Source organism: Pygocentrus nattereri, chromosome 8, assembly GCF_015220715.1.
Source record: "Pygocentrus nattereri isolate fPygNat1 chromosome 8, fPygNat1.pri, whole genome shotgun sequence".
Classification (NCBI taxonomy): Eukaryota; Metazoa; Chordata; class Actinopteri; order Characiformes; family Serrasalmidae; genus Pygocentrus; species Pygocentrus nattereri.
Genome location: NC_051218.1, coordinates 6630166 through 6653776, shown reverse-complemented (window position 1 = coordinate 6653776; position 23611 = coordinate 6630166). Strand labels below are relative to the sequence as shown.

Genomic DNA, 23611 nt, shown 5'->3' with positions numbered 1-23611 from the left:
CCATTAGGGTTTAATTCTGATGGTTTTGCTTTATGGGAACTGGCGTAGAGGTTACCTTTAGAGACCAGTAGTTTGCTCTAGAATACTTTTAGATCCCATTAGGAAAAACCATCAGATGCATCTGGAATCAGAACACCTCTTAAACCATTAGACTCTTTTACACTGTGAAATCCACCCATCAGGAAAAGCCTAAACACATTAGAAAACCAGCAGGAACCAGCAAACACATTAAAGCTTTTTGGTCTTATTTTTCAACAGGTCAGCCTTCAGGTAATGTGGCCGCCTTGCTTGGGTGATTTCCTTGTTTGCTAGGCGTCGTTGTAAAGTTCAGAATTATTTGTTTATTTAAGCAAAGCTTGATACACTTTTTTTAATCTTAACAATACTGTCATTCCTACACACTGAAGAATTATGGTTCTTCAAGGGTTCTTTATTAAAATAGTAGGGAGCCTTTTTGAAAAGGGTTCTATACAGCACCCAAAAGGGCACTCTATTGTCACAATGTCAAGCTTGTAACAACAGAACACTTTTGGGTGCTATATAGAGCAAAAAGGCTGTATATAGAACCATCCCCAGCGGATCCATCAGTCAGAAAAGCCATTTAGTAATGCAGAGGGTTCTGTGAGTGCTCGTGGTTCTAGAACCATTTCTTTACTAAAGAACTGTCAAAGTGCCCTGTTTTCAAGAGTGCATGTGTATCGGTTGTCATAAGAACGCCTTGTATCTCTATTTTTGACGTTTTTCAGTTTTTGACATGCTTTGAAAATACCGGTTACACTTTATATAATATGTAAATTTCATGATGAATGGGCTGAAAGAAATGACCCAAAATGACTTGGAAAAACATCTGGTTCCATTGACTTACATTAAAAGTAAAGCATGTTTTTTCCTTCTCCTGTAAAGTTACCATTTTGGAGATACAAGGTTTTCTTCCGACAACAGTGATATGTAGGTTCTCTGCAAAGTTTGCTACAGTTTGTCTTTAGGCCAAGTGAGATTTTTGCTATTGTTTGTAAAGCTTGTCCAACGTGGCAACAGTTGCTAGGAAAGGACGCTTGTGGGAGGAGCATGGAGAGGAGTCATGATCTGAGCGCTTGTGGTTCAGAGCACAGCTAAAGTAAAACTTTACCTTAAGCTGCTCCTGCAGGGTCTTTGGCCTGTTTTATAAAAGTGCTAGTTGCTATGGCGACATCTCTGTTCTCCTTTTTGAAAGCGAGACAGCTCCAACACTTCAAGTGCCAAATTTGCATCTGTGAAAAATTCGTTTTCACTTCCTCGTTATTGGTCTGTCTGCGCGTGTTTCTGTTCTCTTTACCAACATAGAGGTCACAAACATGCTTCCATCAAATCAGTTTCTGACCACAGAGCCTCTCTTGGCTGCATGTTTGTGGATTCTGACCACTCTCAGCGCTGTGGACCACCAGCAGTGACTCTGACACAACACGAATCAAAAAAGTGCTCCAAAGAGAGTGAGAGGGCGACTTGCTGTTTAGAGCACCGACTGCACAGAATCATAAATAATAAACTGGCCGGTTGCTGACCGTGTGTTTGGAGCTTCTGTTAATCCAGTGCCACTGCTAAGTTGGGTCCACCACACACATAGTATCTGGACAAGATTGGTCCTGTAATCAGAAACAGACCAAGGTACATCTGCATAGTGAAGATACAAGATGTTTCTACTGAAGTGTCCAGTCAGTGGAAGTGCAATGTTGGTGTTTTTATCAAAGTGGCCAGTGAATAGAAGTACAAGGTGGGTGTTTCTAATAAAGTGGCCAGTGAGTGGAAGAACAAGGTAGGTGTTTCTAATAAAGTGGCCAGTGAGTAGAAGTACAAGGTGGGTGTTTCTAATGAAGTGGCCAGTGAGTGGAAGTGCAAGGTGGGTGTTTCTAATAAAGTGGCCAGTTAGTGGAAGAACGAGGTAGGTGTTTCTAATAAAGTGGCCAGTGAATGGAAGTGCTAGGTAGGTGTTTCTAATAAAGTGGCCAGTTAGTGGAAGTAAACATGTTTTCCTGCTGCTTTAAAGTTATTTCAGGTTTGTTGCAACACAACAGTCCTCATGTGGAGTGTTTATGGCTGACCATTGGCTGCCAAAAGGAGCTCAATCCCACCATCTGGTGGTGAAGTGTGGGTATAACTTTTTCCAGATGTTTAAAGAAACCAGTACAGAGTGTGTGTCGCTCTCTACAGATGTTCTGCCTGAGGTACCTAAATGCTTAGAGGTAGCTGGGACATCCCTTTGAAGCCATGCTCTGTTAAACTCCAGCCCCCCTCTCTTTGTCTCTCTCTCGCTCTCTTTCTCTCTTCTTCCTCTCTCTTATGCTTGCTCTCTCTTCTCTTCTCCCCCTCTTTCTTTCTTACACACTCTTTCTCTCTCGCAGTCTCTTCCCCCACCTTTCTCTCACTTTCTGTTTTTTCCCCTCTCGCTTCTTCTTCTCTCCCCTTATCGCTCTTTCACGTCTCCATCAGCTTTTACACTTTTTCATCTTTCAGGAACCAGAAATGTTCACGCGTCACGTTACGCAGGTCTGAAGGCCACACAGTCGTGTGTGAAAGTTTGGGCGCCCCGGTCATTTGTTGTTGATTATAGTATAAATAAGGTTAAACATCCTCTGCAGAGATTCAGTTCATTTTAATGCACAGTTACTGTTTATTCGTTCAGTGTAACATAATCGGCCAGATGGATGGATGGATGGATGTTGCCTGTGGAAATATTATGGCAATTTTTTTTCTTTCAAATATCTTAAGTAAATAAATATAAATTTGAAGGTATTCAAGCCTTTTCCTGTGTGTGTGTGTGTGTGTGTGTGTGTGTATGTATATATATTTTTTGTGTGTGTGTGTGTGTGTGTGTGTGTGTGTGTGTGTGTGGTTCTTTGTGGTTGTAAGTCCGGCCTTGCATCACACTTACTGTTCAGAACGGTTGCCATGGCTCCAGCTGTTTGTTTACAGCTGTGCTGTTCAGTTTTAGAAGCTGAAGGCGTCACTGAAACAGAACCATAGACCACATTTCCACTGAGGCCATTAAGAAACGCTACCGAGAGCCGATTGGTCGGCGTTACTGCTACCGAGAGCCGATTGGTCGGCGTTACTGCTACCGAGAGCCGATTGGTCGGCGTTACTGCTACCGAGAGCCGATTGGTTGGCGTTACTGCTACTGAGAGCTGATTGGTCGGCGTTACTGCTACTGAGAGCCGATTGGTGGTGGTTACTGCTACTGAGAGCCGTTTGGTTGGCATTACTGCTACTGAGAGTCAATAGAGAGAAGCAGAAGAATAGACAGAGAGGAGGAGGGGGACAATGGAGAGAGAAGAGGAGGAGAACGGAGAGAAAGAGAGGAGGAGAATAGAGAAAACAAAACAGAGGAGGACAGAGAGAGGAGGAGGGGGAGAACAGAGAGAGAGAAGAGGAGGAGAACGGAGAGAGAGTGAGAGGAGAACAGAGAGAGAGAGAAGAGGAGGAGAACGGAGAGAGAGTGAGAGGAGAACAGAGAGAGAGAGAAGAGGAGGAGAACGGAGAGAGAGCGAGAGGAGAACGGAGAGAGCGAAAGAGAGGAGAACGGAGAGAGCGAAAGAGAGGAGAACGGAGAGAGCGAGAGAGAGGAGAACGGAGAGATCGAGAGAGGAGGAGAACGGAGAGAGCGAGAGAGGAGGAGAACGGAGAGAGCGAGAGAGGAGGAGAATGGAGAGAAGAGGAGGAGAATGGAGAGAAGCAGAAGAGAGAGGAGGAGAATGGAGAGTAGCAGAAGAGAGAGGAGGAGAATGGAGAGTAGCAGAAGAGAGAGGAGGAGAATAGAGAGAAGCAGAAGAGAGAGGAGGAGAATAGAGAGAAGCAGAGGAAAGGAGGAGGAGAATAGAGAGAAGCAGAAGAGAGAGGAGGAGAATGCAGAGAGAGCGAGAGGAGGAGAATAGAGAGAACCAGAGGAAAGGAGGAGGAGAATACAGAGAAGCAGAAGAGAGAGGAGGAGAATACAGAGAAGCAGAAGAGAGAGGAGGAGAATAGAGAGAAGCAGAGGAAAGGAGGAGGAGAACAGAGAGAAGCAGAAGAGAGGGAGGAGAACGGAGAGAGAGCGAGAGGAGGAGAATAGAGAGAACCAGAGGAAAGGAGGAGGAGAATAGAGAGAAGCAGAAGAGAGAGGAGGAGAAAGTAGAGAGAGCGAGAGGAGGAGAATTGAGAGAACCAGAGGAAATTAGGAGGAGAATAGAGAGAAGCAGAAGAGAGAGGAGGAGAATAGAGAGAAGCAGAAGAGATAGGAGGAGAATGCAGAGAGAGCGAGAGGAGGAGAATAGAGAGAACCGGAGGAAATTAGGAGGAGAATAGAGAGAAGCAGAAGAGAGAGGAGGAGAATAGAGAGAAGCAGAGGAAAGGAGGAGGAGAATAGAGAGAAGCAGAAGAGAGAGGAGGAGAATAGAGAGAAGCAGAGGAAAGGAGGAGGAGAATAGAGAGAAGCAGAAGAGAGAGGAGGAGAATGCAGAGAGAGCGAGAGGAGGAGAATAGAGAGAAGCAGAAGAGAGAGGAGGAGAATGCAGAGAGAGCGAGAGGAGGAGAATAGAGAGAACCAGAGGAAAGGAGGAGGAGAATAGAGAGAAGCAGAAGAGAGAGGGGGAGTGTAGCTGGTTTTGGCCTCCGCCGGACTCAGTCTGCCTCTGTATTTTCCGTGACCGTTTCTCCGGCTTCATGTTGGACTCTATCGTCTTTTCCCCTCCGTTTAATTCCGCTTTTCGTTCAGAGGAAAGATGTACGAACGGCACCGGCGGCGATACACACTGTGGTCCAGAACGGACCGGACGGCGGACGTGCTTCTGCTGAAGGTATGAGCGTTTTTACCGGGTGTTTCTGAGGAGGAAAGAGGCACTTCAGTTCATTTTAACATCAGGTCTGCTTGTAGCAGCAGTCACCTCAAACAGTAACTTCAACACGTTCATCTGGCTTAGAGCAGATCTTCAGGATTGAAGAGGCCCTTCTGTGTTCAGGGACGTTGTCTGTGGTAATGACTGTGCTACAGATGTGTCTGATGGCTGAAAAATCCCAAACTGTCCCTTTAATCTTTGCCTTGAAAGAGAATTCCGTCATTTTTCTCTACGTATTCTGTGTAACTCAGTGTGTGAGGTGTAAACAGAAAGGTTCAGAGATGTTTGGTGAGAAATGGTTCAGATGTCTTTACAGTGGTGGTGATGGGAACCAGGCGTCGCCATGACTACAACACAGATATAGACATTTTATTTACTATCCGGAACCACCAGAGAACCTACACGAGTCTTCTGAGTTTATATGGAATATTGATGATAGAAAATAGTGGAAAATCTGGAATAATACGTTTTCTTTGGGGGCTATTTTGCCGCACAGCGCCCTGCATGTATCCCTCCACCATGAATGGAGTTGAAGTTCTCTAAACTATCATAAAACAGCGTCTCAGTCCTCAGGCAGTGAATTCAGAACCATTTCATGTAAGAACTTTGTGAGGAGCTTTTAGAGGGGGACGTCTGGTTCCTATCACCACCACTGTGAACAGCTCTGACTTGGTAAGTTTCTCTAGAACAGAGCAGTTCACTCCAAATCACTCTCAGCTATCTTCGCCATTAGAAATTTTGAAAAATCAGTGGAATTCCCCTTTAAGACTTCTAGAAGCAACAACGTCACATGATTGTCTGATATGTACAGTATTTAGTGCTGTGGTCAGTGTGTCTGCCTGCAGTGGTTCATACAGAGGAGAGCATTTCATCTCCTTACGTTGTGACTGAGCTGAGTTTGAGTGTGGAAAGTGTGTGTTGGGGAAAGTGTGTGTGTGGAGGGAATGCAAGGCTGATTAGAGTCGCTGAGTGCCAGAGGAGTGTGCGGCTCATGCTGGGTGGAGTGAGCTGTTGGACGCGGACTGAGGTTCTGTTTCTCAGACGAATTTGGGCTTTGAAAATGTGCCACTTTCACAACCCTCAGCGCTCCACTGAGCAGTCCACTGCTCTTTTCATGGACTGTTTACAGTCCCAGACTTATTACATGCTACGCCTTATTATCCAGTAACTCCAGAGACTTCAATGCAAACTACATGAGCTGTTCTTAGATTATAGAAGTGTGTAATAATACCGGGCCTGCTGGCTGAGCCTGGCCTTTTTAAGGGGTTAAATATAGTTGCAATCTGTATAGACAGGTCAGATCTGCACCTCTTTTTGCCAAACATTCCTATTAATTAATGTCCTGATGAAGTTAAGTTTTTTTATTTTTATTTTATTGTTGTGCACAAGGAGGTACAGCAAATACAAATAAACAAGAAAAAAGAATGTACAAGGGAAGTTAAACAAAAAGCCCAGAAAGGAGAAAAAAGATTAAATTGAAATAAAAACAATCATAAAAACACACATGTACTTTCTACTATGACTGAAAGTAGAGTTTTAACCTGCTTATTTGAAGCTGATGAGACTAAGTGACGTCCTAAACGAAGCTGTGTGGAGGTCATTAGGTCTTGTGGAGTAATGATGAACTTGAACTTAAGTTAGTTAAGATACTTTTTTTGATCCCACAACCGGAGAAATTCCACCTCCGCATTTAACCCATCCGTTAAGTGAAACACCACATACACACTAGTGAACACACACACACTAGGGGGCAGTGAGCACACTTGCCCGGAGCGGTGGGCAGCCCTATCCACGGCGCCCGGGGAGCAGTTGGGGGTTAGGTGTCTTGCTCAAGGACACCTCAGTCATGGACTGTTGGCCCTGGGGATCGAACCAGCAACCTTCCGGTCGCAGGGCCAGATCCCTAACCTCCATAAACTCACGACTGCCCTCTAAAGGTTGTATTGAACTCTTTTCAGAGCAGTCTGGAAGAAGATTGAGTAAAAAAACAAAACCATGTTAAATGGGGCTAAATATATATAGTGGTGCTTTAGAATTTTCTATATTTCTGACCCAAGAACTCAGAAAGAGTTCAGAAAGAGAACCGAATTAAGCTAATGAGACAAAAACATTAGACTTGGTCATTTATTTTTTGAGGAAAATAATCCAGTATTTCAGATCTGTGACTGGCGAAACAACCGCGTATGAAAACTATGACCCTACATTTTATTCTTCCTGAACTGTGACAACCAGGAATACGTGTAAAGGATGAGTTTGTTTGGAAGGAGCGACCACAGTAACTTCATCAAATTCATCCAACTTCATTCATTTCACAAACGGTTTGAAAGGTTAGTATCTGCGCTTAGCATGCGATCCGAGGAGTTCAAATTCGATGAGTTCGGAGTTAGAAATGATGAGTAGAGAATTCCGGGGTGATTTTTGCTTGCGCTGGCTGTAGTGGTTAGGCTCTGAGTCACACACGGCTTCTGTGTCTCCGTGGAAAGTCTTTAATGTTAACAGGTCAAGTGGACAACACTTGGGTCACTTGGGAGCCATATAGATTTTCAAATGAATGATTTTCTCTTTTGAATCTTTTGTTTTACTTTTTGTCTTTTATCATTTGTAAAGCCATCCATCCATCCATCCATCCATTTTCTAAGCCGCTTCTCCGTCAGGGTCGCGGGGTGATGCTGGAGCCTATCCCAGCAGTCTTCGGGCGAAAGGCAGGATACACCCTGGACAGGTCGCCAGTCCATCGCAGGGCGGACGGATGGATGGATCATTTGTAAAGCACTTTGAAGGACAGCAGTGAATGAAAGGTGCTATATAAATAAACGTGCCTCACATTAAAAGTGAAAATGTGGTGAGCATGCATATCTGCGCTGGTCAGTCAGGGTATTTTCACACTACTGCTTTTCTCTGAACCCAGGATGCCTCGCTCTGTGAATCTAGAACATTTGGTTTGGTGTGAAAACTGTTTTCGAGCCCGAGTACAGTCCAGAGAACCGATCTCTGGTCATCCTGAAGTCGTTAGCACGTGTGGAAACTCTCTGCTCCCGATGATGCGTCTGGGGTTACGCGATTGGTTCATTTCGTGACGTGACTGCTTTGACTTATTGCGTCACTTCCCTTTTCCAGTTCTGTGACGGTGTGGAGAGGACGGCTGCGGACAGAAAGCCCTGTTCTTCACCGCTGGACTGTTTGTATCCAAGCAAAATAATAACAAGCAGCAAACGGGTGAAGCTGTGCAAACCTGCATGCAAAAAAGTGACGCGCGGCATGTGGGAGTCGCAGCATGTGGGAGTTTTTGATTGGCTCATTTTGTAAAATATGTACTTCAGTTTAAACCAATGATCATGAGCGCCTCCCCCACATGAGCCCAGAATCACAACGCGGTCCAGACAAGAGTAAAAACGCCATAAAATGGGTCAGTTTGTGAGCAGCTTCTGTGAGCTGCTGTTTCCTATCACTGTGTAAAAGAAGCTCTATGCTGCCTCTACTGGCAGGTGCAGTTGCAGACTGAGCGAGTGCACATTCTGTACAGAAGTCACACAGTTCTGTCGCACACTAAGGCTGGATAAATATAGTGAAACTTTCTTCTAACTTTTGTTGCTTGAAACTCTACATAACACTGAAATGCATTTTGTAAAGTGTCCTGCAAGTTAGTAAAAGTACGGTAAATACGAAAAAAGGAAAAAAAGAGAGACGGTTAAGGGAAAGTAAAAAAAAGTCAGTGCTTTCCATCAAAGAAAAACTATTCAATTAAACTTAAAACCCACAAAATCAGTCAAAAAAATACACACAGGTCTTTTAAATTGAAGTTTGTGTTAGTGAGATTAGTAGATCCTGACACAGTGTGTGGGGTTATGTGATTGGCTCATTTTGCAACCTATGCACTTCAGTTTAAGGCGTCACTTCACTTGTCAAGCAAACTGAGCCCAGAATCGGTACAAGGACGAGAGTGAAAACACCCTAAAATGGGTCAGTTTGTGAGCAGAGATGCTGTGTTTCCTATCACTGTGTAAAAGAAGCTCTATGCAGCCTCTTCACACAGTTCTGTCGCACACTAAGCCTGGCTAAACATTTCTTGCAACTTCAGTTGCTTGAAACCAACATGAAACTAAACTGCATAATGTGAAACGTTACGAAACGATGACAACTCATCACATCGTATCGAAAGACATTCTTTAAAAAGTGATTTTAACGATTGGTGGACAGAAGATGGTTTATTGACTGACTCAAGAACTCTAGATAGTTTGAACTTTATGTATAGAGTATATAAAAAACATAAGCTGATAATTTATCTAACGAATTTAGTAACTGAATGTGCTGCGTTGTTTTAGAGCAGCACTGTCAAAGCGTGCGTTACCAAGTTTAGACTGAGTTCTCTCTGAATACTCTTTCAGTGTGATTGCAAAAGCCACTTGGAGTCCAAAGCACAGCTAATGTTACCTTGCACAACTTGTGTGCAATTGCACATTTCCACCAGAGGGGTCTCCAAATCCCCAAATCCTATATAGTGTTGCTTTTATTGCTTTAGTGTAACTGCTAGTTTGCGTGTGAATTATGTTGCAGGCAGTCAACAACATGCAGTAGTAAAAACCATATAAAACTGCATGAATTGTATACAATTTAAAACGTGGGACTTCATCATCTGGTGATGCTCCTAATAACCCTCCTAATTCTGCTAGTAATACTGCTAATCCACAGGTTAGAATGCAGTGACAGAAAATGCCCAGCAGCTGTAAATCTGGTATAAGAATTTGAGTCGGACTAATTCGGCATCCATGTGGTAGCTGTTCTCCATATGTACCTGTGAAGGGTTCTGGTGTGTGTTTGTTGGCAGGTTTGCAGGTGCTTGTCCGGTTTATTAGTGCAGCATGAGGGAGAAAAAGAAAAGCGGCCTTTTGAGCCCCTCCCCAGGGGTCCTATAAAGCATAGCAGAGGAAATAAGGCGAGTTCGGGCTGCTGTGGCTTTGAACGGTGCTTTGTTTAATTAGCTTACATGCTGTTGGTGTTATTGAGAAGCTAGTTGACGCTTACTGAACGGCGTTTGGTGGAAACACATAATAAATAAACAGAATTAGGGTTTTATGCTGCTGCTGCTGCTTTTAGCTGTGCTTATTTATTTTAGGTTATTGATTTTACTTATGAGCCGTGTTAGCTTTGTACTTCCAGTGTAAAACTAAAGAAGCAAATTTCAGACGTTAAAGAAACTTTCAGCTGATCGACTGCATTTGATTTAAAATTATAAACTTTTTTGTTTTCATTTTTTTTCTTTCCCTTAGCCATAATAATAACTGCTTCAACTTCTGCTTCTACTACTTCTGCTGCTTCTTCTACTGCTTCTACTACTTCTGCTGCTTCTACTGCTTCTGCTGCTTCTACTACTTCTACTGCTGCTTCTGCTGCTTCTACTACTTCTTCTGCTTCTACTGCTTCTGCTGCTTCTACTACTTCTGCTTCTTCTGCTTCTACTGCTTCTGCTTCTGCTGCTTCTACTGCTTCTACTTCTGCTTCTACTGCTTCTTCTACTTTTACTTCTTCTACTACTATTTCTACTACTTCTATGCAGTTTCAATATCAACTGTATCACCTTTTTTAAACTGAAAGCAATAAACATTTATTTACAAACCCAATTCCAAAAAGGTTTGTGCAGTGTCCTCTAGTCCTTCATCAGTGGTCACAGGACGCTGTTGGCTGGATATTTTTGGTTGATGGACTATTCTCAGTCCAGCAGCGACACTGAGGTGTTTAAAAACTTAAGCAGCACTGCTGTGTCTGATCCACTCAAACCAGCACAACACACCAACACACCACACCACCATGTCAATGTGAGTGCAGTGCTGAGAGTGACCCACCACCCAAATAGTACCTCCATGGGGGTCCTGACCACTGAAGAACAGGGTAAAAGGGGGTAACAGAGTATCAGAGAAACAGATGGACTACAGTCTGTAACTGTAGAACTACAAAGTGCAGCTATACAGTAAGTGGAGCTGATCAAATGGACAAGGAGGTGGTCATAACGTTATGCTTGATGGGTGTACATACGTAGGTTAACGGTCAGTAGGTGTGTTTGTGTTATTACTGGTTGTTATTCCTGCCCTGCTGCTGTGGGTCTGATTTCCCAGGACTGAGGGGGTTTTGGGTTCTGGTAGGGGTCAGGGGGTAAAGGTCCAGACATTTCCTGTTGTTTAAAAGTGCATCAGATCCCAGAGGAGAAAACTGTACACTCAGATTATGGAGCTTTTTTTTTTTGCATGTATGTGAACGTAGAGCACTGAGTAAGGAGCCTCAGTACCTAAATCTAGCATCAGATGTTTGCTTATTTAGTGAAGATAACTTGTTTTTCTTGCTTTGCACACATGAGCAATAATAACCAACTTTACTATGCTTATGATTTATTTATAATTGTGCCACGTTGCTGTTGTAGTTATAGTTGTTGTATCTGTATAGAGACACTAAGTACTGTAAAAAGATGCTTTAAATGTGTAAATGTCGCTTTGTCAAGTCTGTGTGACCGAATATTTTTATGTTTAAGTTGAGCAAAAATGAAATGATATATTTTGTAAAATTATATATATTAATGTATTAATGTGTCAAAATGATTGCTTCTATATAAAATTCATACATGACTTGCTGATATGGAAAGATGGACAATTGGACAGCGGAGACAGTGGACGGTCATTAATGTGACCACTGTCTGGACGATGTTTCTGCGCGTACGCATGCAGAGTGGTGTGATCGTGGTGATGTTAATGCCATCGTAGTGAAGTAAATGCAGCAGAACTGCGTCAGTGTCTGTGCGTCTGGCGGCTGTTTCTCCAGAAGCTTCAGCAGTTTTGTCATCACTTGTTTCTCAATGAGCTCTTTGTCCAGCTCTCGGTAATAACTCCACTGTCCAGCTCCGTCCATATGCTTTCACACAGCTTCAGAGCTTCTGTGCGTGTTCCCCCTCTTATTTAACAGCTTTTGAGCCTGTGAGCCGCTCTGATCTCCACAGTGAGTGGGATCCACTCCACGGCTGCTCTGCTGTCTGTGTGGCAGCGAGTGGTTTCAGGGTTCTTGCTGCTTCAGTTGAACAGGCCGTTACCGTTTCTCTAAGACTGATGTATGCAAATTAGCTCTGTTCTGATTGGCTGTCCTGTGCCTCACTCATACTCCTTATAACTTAACTGTGAGTAGGTGGAGCTAATCTGACCTGTATAATATGTTAGCTTGTAACTAGTGTGTCTGCTTGGGGGCCGGTGTGTAGGCTCGGCTCCTCAGCTGAATTAGATTAGTAGGTAATAAGAAAATCATCCTCCTTTACAGTAAAATAAAGCTCTGCTGATCCTTCAACACAGTTTGACAATAAATGGTCTTAAACTCTGGAGTTAATGTAGAACTGCTAATTCACCCTTTAACCCTGAAGATCAGTGCACACTGCTGGTCACCATAGCAACACAGACAACAGTCCCGCCCAGCTAGTAGCTACGACACGGCAAAGAGACAGATTTAAGACGAACATCGATGATTTAGACGAATGGACTGATTCGCATTTATAGTCACTCCAGCTGGTTTAATGATGCGTTTAATCTGCAGCAAGAAACTGGCGAACGCTAAGAAGTCACGAAGATGAAGTCAGTTTCTTATTCGCCTGCTTCTCGTTTGAAATGTTCTGTTCCACCTTACATGGTGCTGCAGGTACATTGTGGCACCTCAGGCACCATTGAAGTTGAAAAAGAAGCTGGCGAATGAGAAGCGACTTCAGCCTCGTATAAAGTCGAATGCTGTGAGACGTTTTACGAGAAACTGTTCTACTTTTTGGTTTAAAAATTTCCTGCTGGAGATGCGGGAAAAGCAGCTATAGCTGAGCTAAAGCTTAAAGCAGAGCAAAGCAAGTCTGCATTTTCATTCATCTTATATTTTTAGTCTTTACTAGTAAATTAGCACATACAGAGCCAGGTTTTTGCAGCCCCTGGTCTAGTGTTTCTGCTCTGAGGCTAGTGTGTCATCTCTTTGGGGGGGGGGGGTCTTGGGGGCTGGTGTTTTTGTTCTGGCCTAGTGTTAAGCACTCGCAGGCCAGACTGCAATACTGTTCTCATCCTCAATCACTCTCTCTCTCTGGATGGATATATCCCACTCATTCTGCACACAGTGGTCTCTTTCAGAGCAGGTTGAACAATGGTGGTCTCACAGACGTGTGTATAGGGGGCACAGAGTGTAGGAGGAGGTCCGAGTCACATGCTAGCTGTGTGTTGGTGTGATGTGGAGAATAAATGCAGATGATGATGATGGAGACACTTCAGCTCTTCTAGGCTCAGTGCTCTGTCTGTAGTGTAGTCACACTGAAATTCCCAACTTTGATACAATATGTTGTGTTTAACTCGTCCATGCAGTGAAACACCACATACACTCACTACTAACTGCTTGGAACATGCTTCGGTCACATGGCGCACAGCGGCTATGTCTATCTTTCTACTGTAGCGCTGCATCGAGCTTTAGACACTGAACAAATCCCTATCCCTAAATATGATGATATTATAACCCTGTATCTTTTTTTTTTTTTTTTTTTTTTGTCAGTTGAATTGGATTTGGCCATTCAATACAAAGATTCTGCCATGTTGTTTCTGTCTCTTTGCAAGTTCTACTAATAACAATGCGGATAAAAAAAAAAAGTTTTATATTTGTGGCAGTTGATCTGCTGCTCACGTGCGCACTGAACCGCGAGGGGTGATCCAAACGGATCACCGGTTACCCGTGACTGGTTACACCACCACTGTTAACCGGTATTGATATCGGCCCTGTGTAAATGGTATCGGACGACGGAGGTAGCACTCCTGTTCTTTTCACAACAGAGAGCGTTTGTAACGCTGTGAACTGGCTGCTGTCGCCTTTTTAGCAAAACCTACTGCAATATAAGCGTAGAGTAGGTGGGGCTACAACTCCATGTGTGGACGGAGGTGAAGAGGTGAGTGAGAAAGCATCACTGACATGGATGGAATCAGTACTGCAGGAAATGAGTACCAATTCAAACATTCTCAATCGATGTGTGTGTGTGTCTGTATATATATATATGTGTGTGTGTCTGTATATATATATGTGTGTGTCTGTATATATATATATATGTGTGTCTGTATATATATGTGTGTGTCTATGTGTGTGTCTGTATATATGTGTGTGTCTGTATATATATGTATATATATATGTGTGTGTGTGTGTGTGTGTGTGTGTGTGTATATATATATATATATATATATGATGATTTTATAGTAATTATATAATTTTTTTTGTTTTTGGTTCCCATCAACCACCCCCTTCTCCAGAGGACTATTAGGACTTTATTAATTGTGTAATGTTATGAAATATTACATACGCATATAGGTACAGTCATAAGTGCGGGGAAGGGAAACAAAAAAAATAATAGTGATACAAAACAGAAATGGAAGAAGGGGGCAAAAAATGGAAAAGAAAAAACACTTGTAGGTACATCATACTTCTACTAGTACAGCTCAATTAATGGCTATGCTGCTAGCTGTGTGTGTGTTCCAGTGTGTGATCATATGGGGGTCTCTAGTTTGTGGGATGACTCTGGGGGGTTAAATCTTGTGACTAGCAGTTTTGGAGGTCACTGAAGGGCTTTGCTGTCCAGGCTGGCTCTGAGTATAGATATTTTATAGTGTGTTTACATCCACTTAATAATCTGATAACTGCAGAAAATCAGATTTTTGTCAGTACCTAGTTCAGCACGTTTATCAGATAATGGGGAAACTCCAGATCTACATGAGGCAGTAGTCGGATTTCTGCTTTCCAACGGGCCAGTAAACTCACAAAATAAGACGAGACATAAAACGTGACCTAAAACTCAAACATCATAATGCAGCTTTTTTTTTTTAATTATCACTTTAGTGGAATATATGAATAAATGTAATCTAGAAGAATATTTAAATTCTTCATTTTGTCGAGTGTGTAGTCTTTTCCAGCATCGCTGTGTCTCGTGGGGGTTGTGCTAAATGCTGCTCACGGTTTCTGGGACTTTACACGTGTTTACGCTGAGAGAAACGAAAGAAATCAGAGTAAGAGTTTACGGCACTGCAAACCCCGTTACTGAGCTCTAATCAGCCTCAATCAGATTTATAGACCTTAATCTGATCTAAGAAATCAGAGTGTATGTTTACACGACCACTTCATAATCAAACAACTACAGAAGTCTGATAATAATCAGATTATTAAATGCATGTAAACACACACTAATTGCAAGGTTGATGTATGTACCAGTAGTTTAGACCAGGGCTGCCCAAAGTGTGACCTTGTAGGGACATTTGATTGGGCTGTCCAGACACTCCACCCCAGGGGTGGAGCTTGTTGGCCTGTATATTCTTTCCTACTTATGATGAAATGGAACAAATAGTTGAACAGTGATTTCAGTTTTGTGCTCAGGTGCCCAGGCCGGCATGGGCGGTTGGTTGTTCAGGCAGTTATGCTGGATAGGTTATTCAGCATTCTAGCTCACCTGACGTGCATATCAAGGCCCAGATTGGTTCCAACCACATGGAGAGAACCAGAGGGGTCAGCCCACTAACCACCTCCAGGGTTTCCATTCCTATCTTTGACAATCGGTTCAGCGTTGCGTTCTCCCCCTCGGACTGTGCGGTGAAAGGAAAATGTTTTTCTCCTCCAAAGTTGTACAGTGGTCTGGGTTAAGAAAGCGCTCTCTCTCGCTCTCTCTCGCTCTCTCTCGCTCTCTCTCTCTCGCTCCCTCTCCCTCCCTCCCTCTCTCTCCCGGACGATCCGGGGGTTTCTGTTGAAGGACATGTTTTCATGTCCTGGTCAAAGCTGAAAGAACAGAAAACAACTTAATGCACAATCTCAGGCGTCATCTGAATTCTTCTAACCCAGAACTTCTTAAACTTTTAACCCGAGGATCCAAACCAGAGAACTGATACCGACCAGCAGCCGTATTACAGAGAACTTCCCAACCTTTACTCTTAGGTTTGTTACAACTATAGAGAAATGCTCTGTGAGCACAGCCCCTAATGTTTATCTCCCTCCGTTTGTTTTCTACAGATCCACAGAGAGACGGAGGTGTTCTATCCTCTGGAGTCATGCACAAAATCTGAGGAATCAAAGGAGTCGACCAGTGAAGAAAACACCTGCGCAGGTACCGCTACATTCCTGCTGTACACACTGAACATCACAGTACCTACATTTAGAGACAGAATAACCGACTCTAAATGTAGGTATTGTGATATAACTGCTGTTCTACTGCTTTGCTATGTGAATGCTGGGATGTTATGAATGGCCAGCAGAGTTACAGTGTGAATGAGCTCCACTGCAGCCTGAGTAAGACTTCCCTTCCAATTAGCATTTAGCATTAGTCACTGTACACCAGCCAGCTGGCCATCACGGCTCCTCTCTGTGGACTGGCCTGCTTTCCCACAATGTGTGTGTGTGTGTGTGTGTGTGTGTGTGTGTGTGTGTGTGTGTGTGTGTGTGTGTGTGTGTGTGTGTGAGAGAGAGTAGTGCCCTCACTGTGTCACATGAGGAAAAGCACACACACTTGAGCGGAAAGTGGACGTCTTCCTCTCTACACAAAGGAGTCCGCAAATCCAATAAGATGGTTTTATTTAAGAGGATGACCTCAGCGTCCGGAGTGGAAGAGTTGCAGGCCGGATTGCAATACTGTCCTCATTTTTCTCTCTCTCTCTCTCTCTCTCTGTCTCTCTCTCTCTCTCTCTCTCTCTCTCTCTGTCTCTCTCTCTCTCTCTCTCTCTCTCTCTCTCTCTCTCTCTCTCTCTCTCTCTCTCTCTCTCTCTCTTCCCTCTCTCTCTGTTTTTCTCCTTTCTTCTCTCAGATTTTAGTAGTATCATAGACTCGAACTGTAATAAATATTACCATTGTAATTATACTGATTAATAAACAAATATATTTCTGTGGGTGGGGCAGTAGGATTGGGTATGGAGGGTAGTGGGTGATAGGGTGGTGGTAAGTAGGTTGGGGATATGGAGGGTGGGGGTCAGTAGGTTGGGATATGGAGGGTGGGGGTCAGTAGGTTGGGATATGGAGGGTGGGGGTCAGTAGGTCGGGGTATGGAGGGTGGGGTTCAGTAGGTTGGGATATGGAGGGTGGGGGTCAGTAGGGTGGGGTATGGAGGGTAGAGGTCAGTAGGTTGGGATATGGAGGGTGGGGTATGGTGGATGGCAGGCAGTAGGTTGGGGCTGTGGACAGTGGTGGGCTGGAGGGTGAGGATCAGTAGGTTGGGATATGGAGGGTGGGGTTTTGAGAATGGAGGTCAGTAGGTTGGGGCTGTGGACAGTGGTGGGCTGGAGGGTGGGGATCAGTAGGTTGGGATATGGAGGGTGGGGTATGGAGGGTGGGGATCAGTAGGTTGGGGCTGTGGACTGGAGGATGGAGGTCAGTAGGTTGGGGCTGTGGACGGTGGTGGGCTGGAGGGTGGAGGTCAGCAGGTTGGGGCTGTGGACGGTGGTGGGCTGGAGGGTGGGGATCAGAATCAAAATTTCTCATGTTGCTCTGAATTTGAAGAAGTGCATCTCCCGAGCTCACCTGTCATACAGTGATTCTCTCTCTCTCTCTCTCTCTCTCTCTCTCTCTCTCTCTCTCTCTCTCTCTCTCTCTCTCTCTCTCTCTCTCTCTCTCTCAGGTCATTCTGAGGGTGTGTGCAGGTCGGTGTCAGTGAGCTCTCTGCCTGAATCTGAGTCGGTCAGTGATGGAGACTCACTGCTCAGTACGGAGACGGTGGACGACAGCGTCTTTAAACAGGTCAGCAGGACACACCGTGTGTGTGAGAAGACGTGCGTCTGTGTGGTGTTGTAGTCTCTGTCCTTTAACCTGTTCTCTGGTTCTGGTTGTTTGGGTGTCTCTGCCAGATACATGAGTTATGTAATGTGTGATTATGTTGACTGATCTGAAACACACACACCCACAAACCCAGTGGTAATCATGACCTCATCTTTGCTGATGTCATCCCTGCACTGAAAACTTTATGAAAGAGCACTTATAGACGTAAGGCTGCTGGGAACAGTTCGGCTGCTTCTCTGTTATGGGCTCAGCTCAGAGTTTGGAAAAATTAGGGTACAGGTTGAGATGGGTTTGTTGGTTTAGTTACGGATTATAGAATTTGGATGTTTTGGCTCAGATTGGGGTTTGGGTTTATTTGTTCATACTGTCATTTGGATGTATTGGCTCAGATTGGGGTTTGGGTTTATTTGTTCATACTGTAATTTGGATGTATTGGTTCAGATTGGGGTTTGGGTTTATTTGTTCATACTGTAATTTGGATGTATTGGCTCAGATTGGGGTTTGGGTTTATTTGTTCATGTTGTAATTTGGATGTATTGGCTCAGATTGGGGTTTGGGTTTATTTGTTCATACTGTAATTTGGATGTATTGGTTCAGATTGGGGTTTGGGTTTATTTGTTCATACTGTAATTTGGATGTATTGGCTCAGATTGGGGTTTGGGTTTATTTGTTCATACTGTAATTTGGATGTATTGGCTCAGATTGGGGTTTGGGTTTATTTGTTCATACTGTAATTTGGATGTATTGGTTCAGATTGGGGTTTGGGTTTATTTGTTCATACTGTAATTTGGATGTATTGGCTCAGATTGGGGTTTGGGTTTATTTGTTCATACTGTAATTTGGATGTATTGGTTCAGATTGGGGTTTGGGTTTGTTTGTTCATACTGTAATTTGGATGTATTGGTTCAGATTGGGGTTTGGGTTTATTTGTTCATACTGTAATTTGGATGTATTGGTTCAGATTGGGGTTTGGGTTTATTTGTTCATACTGTAATTTGGATGTATTGGCTCAGATTGGGGTTTGGGTTTATTTGTTCATACTGTAATTTGGATGTATTGGCTCAGATTGGGGTTTGGGTTTATTTGTTCATGTTGTAATTTGGATGTATTGGCTCAGATTGGGGTTTGGGTTTATTTGTTCATACTGTAATTTGGATGTATTGGTTCAGATTGGGGTTTGGGTTTGTTTGTTCATACTGTAATTTGGATGTATTGGTTCAGATTGGGGTTTGGGTTTATTTGTTCATACTGTAATTTGGATGTATTGGTTCAGATTGGGGTTTGGGTTTATTTGTTCATACTGTAATTTGGATGTATTGGCTCAGATTGGGGTTTGGGTTTATTTGTTCATACTGTAATTTGGATGTATTGGCTCAGATTGGGGTTTGGGTTTATTTGTTCATGTTGTAATTTGGATGTTTTGGCTCAGATTGGGGTTTGGCTTTGTTTGTTCATACTGTAATTTGGATGTATTGGCTCAGATTGGGGTTTGGGTTTATTTGTTCATACTGTAATTTGGATGTATTGGCTCAGATTGGGGTTTGGGTTTGTTTGTTCATACTGTAATTTGGATGTATTGGCTCAGATTGGGGTTTGGGTTTATTTGTTCATACTGTAATTTGGATGTATTGGTTCAGATTGGGGTTTGGGTTTATTTGTTCATACTGTAATTTGGATGTATTGGCTCAGATTGGGGTTTGGGTTTATTTGTTCATACTGTAATTTGGATGTATTGGCTCAGATTGGGGTTTGGGTTTATTTGTTCATACTGTAATTTGGATGTATTGGCTCAGATTGGGGTTTGGGTTTATTTGTTCATGTTGTAATTTGGATGTTTTGGCTCAGATTGGGGTTTGGCTTTGTTTGTTCATACTGTAATTTGGATGTATTGGCTCAGATTGGGGTTTGGGTTTATTTGTTCATACTGTAATTTGGATGTATTGGCTCAGATTGGGGTTTGGGTTTGTTTGTTCATACTGTAATTTGGATGTATTGGCTCAGATTGGGGTTTGGGTTTATTTGTTCATACTGTAATTTGGATGTATTGGTTCAGATTGGGGTTTGGGTTTATTTGTTCATACTGTAATTTGGATGTATTGGCTCAGATTGGGGTTTGGGTTTGTTTGTTCATACTGTAATTTGGATGTATTGGCTCAGATTGGGGTTTGGGTTTATTTGTTCATACTGTAATTTGGATGTATTGGCTCAGATTGGGGTTTGGGTTTGTTTGTTCATACTGTAATTTGGATGTATTGGCTCAGATTGGGGTTTGGGTTTGTTTGTTCATACTGTAATTTGGATGTATTGGCTCAGATTGGGGTTTGGCTTTGTTTGTTCATACTGTAATTTGGATGTATTGGCTCAGATTGGGGTTTGGGTTTGTTTGTTCATACTGTAATTTGGATGTTTTGGCTCAGATTGGGGTTTGGGTTTATTTGTTCATGTTGTAATTTGGATGTTTTGGCTCAGATTGGGGTTTGGGTTTGTTCATGTTGTAATTTGGATGTATTGGCTCAGATTGGGGTTTGGGTTTATTTGTTCATGTTGTAATTTGGATGTATTGGCTCAGATTGGGGTTTGGGTTTGTTCATGTTGTAATTTGGATGTATTGGCTCAGATTGGGGTTTGGGTTTGTTTGTTCATACTGTCATTTGGATGTTTTGGCTCAGATTGGGGTTTGGGTTTATTTGTTCATGTTGTAATTTGGATGTATTGGCTCAGATTGGGGTTTGGGTTTGTTCATGTTGTAATTTGGATGTATTGGCTCAGATTGGGGTTTGGCTTTGTTTGTTCATACTGTCATTTGGATGTTTTGGCTCAGATTGGGGTTTGGGTTTATTTGGTCATACTGTCATTTGGATGTATTGGCTCAGATTGGGGTTTGGGTTTAGTTGTGTCGGTTCAGATATGCATTTTAGGATTTGAATATCGGTTCAGATTGGGTTTGGGACATATTGGTTCAGATTGATATTTGGATATATTGGTTCACATTGGGATTTGGGTTTGTCGGTTCACATTGGGGTTTGGGTTTGTCGGTTCACATTGGGACTTGGGTTCGTCTGTTCACATTGGGATTTGGGTTATTGTTTCAGGTTGGGTTTTGGGTTTGTTGGTTCAGATTATAAACTCCTGGTTGGCTGGTGAAGCAACAAAGAACTGCAGACTCTCTGCTCTCAGTTTTTATTAGGCAACTGCTTTTTAAATTTGACATGACGTGAGTGGTGGTGATGCCAGCTGTTCAGGCTCATGTACCCACATTCTTCATCCTCTAGCTGGAGCTGACGTCTTGCAGGCCTGAGGGTTATTTTCAGCTCCGTCTGTGAGCTGGGACTGATAGCACAGTTTTCAGATTGCCAGGTGTAGGGGCTTTCCAGTGTTCATAAGTAGAGGTGGGCACAGTGTTGTTAATGTGCTACATTACATCATCTTGCTTCTCTGAGGATATCATTGACATCAAAAGTATGTTCAGTGCAGTGTATAAATCACTGAAATGTTTGAAATGCTGAGATATGCCACTTCTGGTGCATTTTGTCCATTCTAGATGATCAAAACTCAAACTAAATATGATTGTGAAAATGTTGACGTCTTGTGCAGTATCGCCTAGTCATTAATGTCCTGCTTGTCAGGGCGTACCCGCCGTCTGGCTGGGTACCGTACGCCTGCACATGGAGGAAAACCAATAATGATCTCGTCCAGAGTGTGTGTGCACGTTATGTAAGCTTTACAAAACTTGACAAAGCCCTGCCAGCTCAACTCTCAGAGACCATATTCAACACGTGAATGAGCCAGAGGAGCAGTGAAAGTTTAAAGTGGTTATTTGGTAAGACTGGCTTTACATTGTGAAACTTTCATGCAGCGAGTTGCATGCAACATAATTTCTGTGTAATTTGGCAGTTACACAAAGCTTCAACACAGTTGATTCCTCTGTTGGTTAGTTTTGTATTTGTAGTTCATCGTTCCTGCTGTATGAAGTAATCTCTGGTATTATTTACATATTTGCAGCATTTCTGTTGTCGCTATATATATATATATTTTTTTTTTTATATATTTTTAGTTTTGTATGTCTTGCTCATCTTGTCCTAGGAGCCCAATAGGTTCATGCCAGAATAATCACAGCTAGCGTGAAGTGGCCAGTTAATGCAGTTGGTAATGAAACCAGTCAAGAAGCTCGTGTTTGTAATGGAAAAACTACAAACCTTGTCTAAAGTTAATCTTCCTCTCTGCTGTTCAGTAACCCCCTTCTTCGTGGTCATAAATGCTGTGAAAGCAATCGTTTGATGCAGTCAAATGGGATTTGATTGTTTCATGAAACTCGTTCCACAAAGCTGAGACAGCTGCAGCTGTTGCATCTGAGTTTCCAGTCAGGATGCAGATTACATCATGCAGCCCAAAATTGCATTAAAGTTTTCATGTGTTGAGTCAACGTAAGAGAGAGTAAACATACTTATTAAACACTTAGTAGAAGATTTCATTACTGTACTTTGTTAATAGGCCCTTTTCACAAGAAACAGAAGCTCCACAGAAGTTAATCACTTCAGCTCACAAAGGAAGGTGTACTGAAATTCGAGAACTGTTGGAGAACCAAACACACAACAATATGGGAATCCAAATGACATAAATGCTTTGTCGAAAAACATTTGCAGCTATTAGAGAACAGTTATGCCAGCTAACATCTACAGAGTGATGAATCGATGGAGGTGAAAATAACTATAACCAAAACACCAGATTAGCCATGTTGGCTGGAGATGATGAAACAGCTCACTAACAATCAACTAGTTGGCAAAAGGTTAAACACGTACACATGCCAGCAGGGGGCATGCCGGGTTATCAGCATCTGTAACAGCACTTTCCACAAACCCGAACACCTGCTCGCCGCTGAGCTCTCGCTTTTTCGGATACTGACAGCTTTTCAGGGATAAGATGAAAACTGTTCCTCTGAAAGCGGCTGAAGCAGCAACTTTAAAGCACAAACTGCACGTTAACATCAATATGCATGAAAGTATATCTTTGCTTCAGTCTTCTTTTTTCTTTCTTCTTTTAGCTGATGGTTGTAGAGTATATTCCATTTATTTCCCGCCCCTCTCTCTCTCTCTCTCTCTCTCTCTCTCTCTCTCTCTCTCTCTCTCTCTCTCTCTCTCAGAGTGAAGATACAGTCACACTCGTGGCTGACAGCACCAGTGGGGTTTCCATAACTGGGTCCAGTTCTACAGACGACTGGTCCAGCCTGGGGCCTTGTGGGTCTGATTCGCCTGTAGGGGGTACCCTCACGGTGGCTTCCGATCAACCTGCAGAGAGTGCAGTCATGGTGGGCTCCAGTCAACCTTTAGAGGGCGCCATCACCGTAGCCTCCAGTCAGCCTGGAGAGGGCGTCATCACTGTCGCCTCCAATCAGCCTGTAGAGGGCGCAGTCACAATGGGCTCTGATCAGCCTGGAGAGGGCGCCATCACTGTAACCTCCAGTCAGCCTGGAGAGGGCGCAGTCACAATGGGCTCTGATCAGCCTGTAGAGGGCGCCATCACCATCGCCTCCAGTCAGCCTGGAGAGGGCGTCATCACTGTCGCCTCCAGTCAGCCTGGAGAGGGCGCCGTCACCGTCGCCTCCAGTCAGCCTGGAGAGAGCACAGTCGCGGTGGGCTGCCATCCGCCTGGGGCTGGGTCCTCACCGGCCACTGGAGAAACGGAGGAAGAAGAGAAGAAGGATCAGCTGACGGAGGTTCCGGAGCGTTCCACTATCCAGCGCACGTCAGTGCGTTCTCTTTCTCCATCGCGCAGGCACAGCTGGGGTCCGAGCAGGAACTCTGCTGGAGAAGCGGATATGGGTCAGCGCAGGTAAGGACACACACCTGTGTTTCAAAAGCATGAAATGGGGCGGTGTTAGCGTAGCTACCATTACCTTTATACACACTGTTAACACTAACACACCTCTCTAGTTTATTTTCTGGTGCACTTATTGCTGATGTAGTAGTGGATAATGACTTTCTCCT

At 43.5% G+C, this 23611-nt stretch overlaps 1 protein-coding gene across 7 annotated transcripts in view; it reads left to right on the top strand.

Annotated features, from left to right (window-relative positions):
• akap13 (A-kinase anchoring protein 13) overlaps window positions 1-23611 on the top strand; it is a 174892-nt gene that overhangs the window by 87078 nt on the left and 64203 nt on the right. For all 7 annotated transcript variants that reach the window (XM_037540397.1, XM_037540401.1, XM_037540398.1 and 4 more), the window contains exons 9-11: window positions 15876-15969; window positions 17470-17588; window positions 22768-23456. In XM_037540397.1, the coding sequence (XP_037396294.1) occupies window positions 15876-15969; window positions 17470-17588; window positions 22768-23456 (902 nt within the window). The remainder of the gene's footprint in view (window positions 1-15875; window positions 15970-17469; window positions 17589-22767; window positions 23457-23611) is intronic.